At 57.1% G+C, this 268-nt stretch overlaps 1 protein-coding gene across 3 annotated transcripts in view; it reads right to left on the reverse strand.

Annotated features, from left to right (window-relative positions):
- The window catches only part of LOC119581901 (vacuolar-sorting protein SNF8-like), a 43,000-nt gene that overhangs the window by 1,727 nt on the left and 41,005 nt on the right, over window positions 1-268 (reverse strand). For all 3 annotated transcript variants that reach the window (XM_037930064.1, XM_037930065.1, XM_037930066.1), the window contains exon 4: window positions 68-233. In XM_037930064.1, coding sequence (XP_037785992.1) covers window positions 68-233 — 166 coding nt within the window. The remainder of the gene's footprint in view (window positions 1-67; window positions 234-268) is intronic.

Below are 268 nucleotides of genomic sequence, written 5' to 3' on the forward strand. Positions count from 1 at the left end.
AAATACATCAGATACCCCCCCTCCCACCTCCACATGCACTTTTTACCCTGACACCCGCAGAACTCACGCGGAAATCTGATTATCCTGCCGCCTCCTCTGGTTCAGCTTCCGCAGCACCTCGTCCATGGAGAGCACGCCGCCGTTCCGATGACTCGTGGCCACGCACAGCTCCACGATCTGCACCCCGAGCTCGTAGTAGAAATCTCCCACGCCCAGCATCTCGCACCAGAAGCCTGCGACAGAAGATGGCGATTTGGGGTTTTACTTA

This window comes from Penaeus monodon, chromosome 15 (genome assembly GCF_015228065.2).
Source record: "Penaeus monodon isolate SGIC_2016 chromosome 15, NSTDA_Pmon_1, whole genome shotgun sequence".
Classification (NCBI taxonomy): Eukaryota; Metazoa; Arthropoda; class Malacostraca; order Decapoda; family Penaeidae; genus Penaeus; species Penaeus monodon.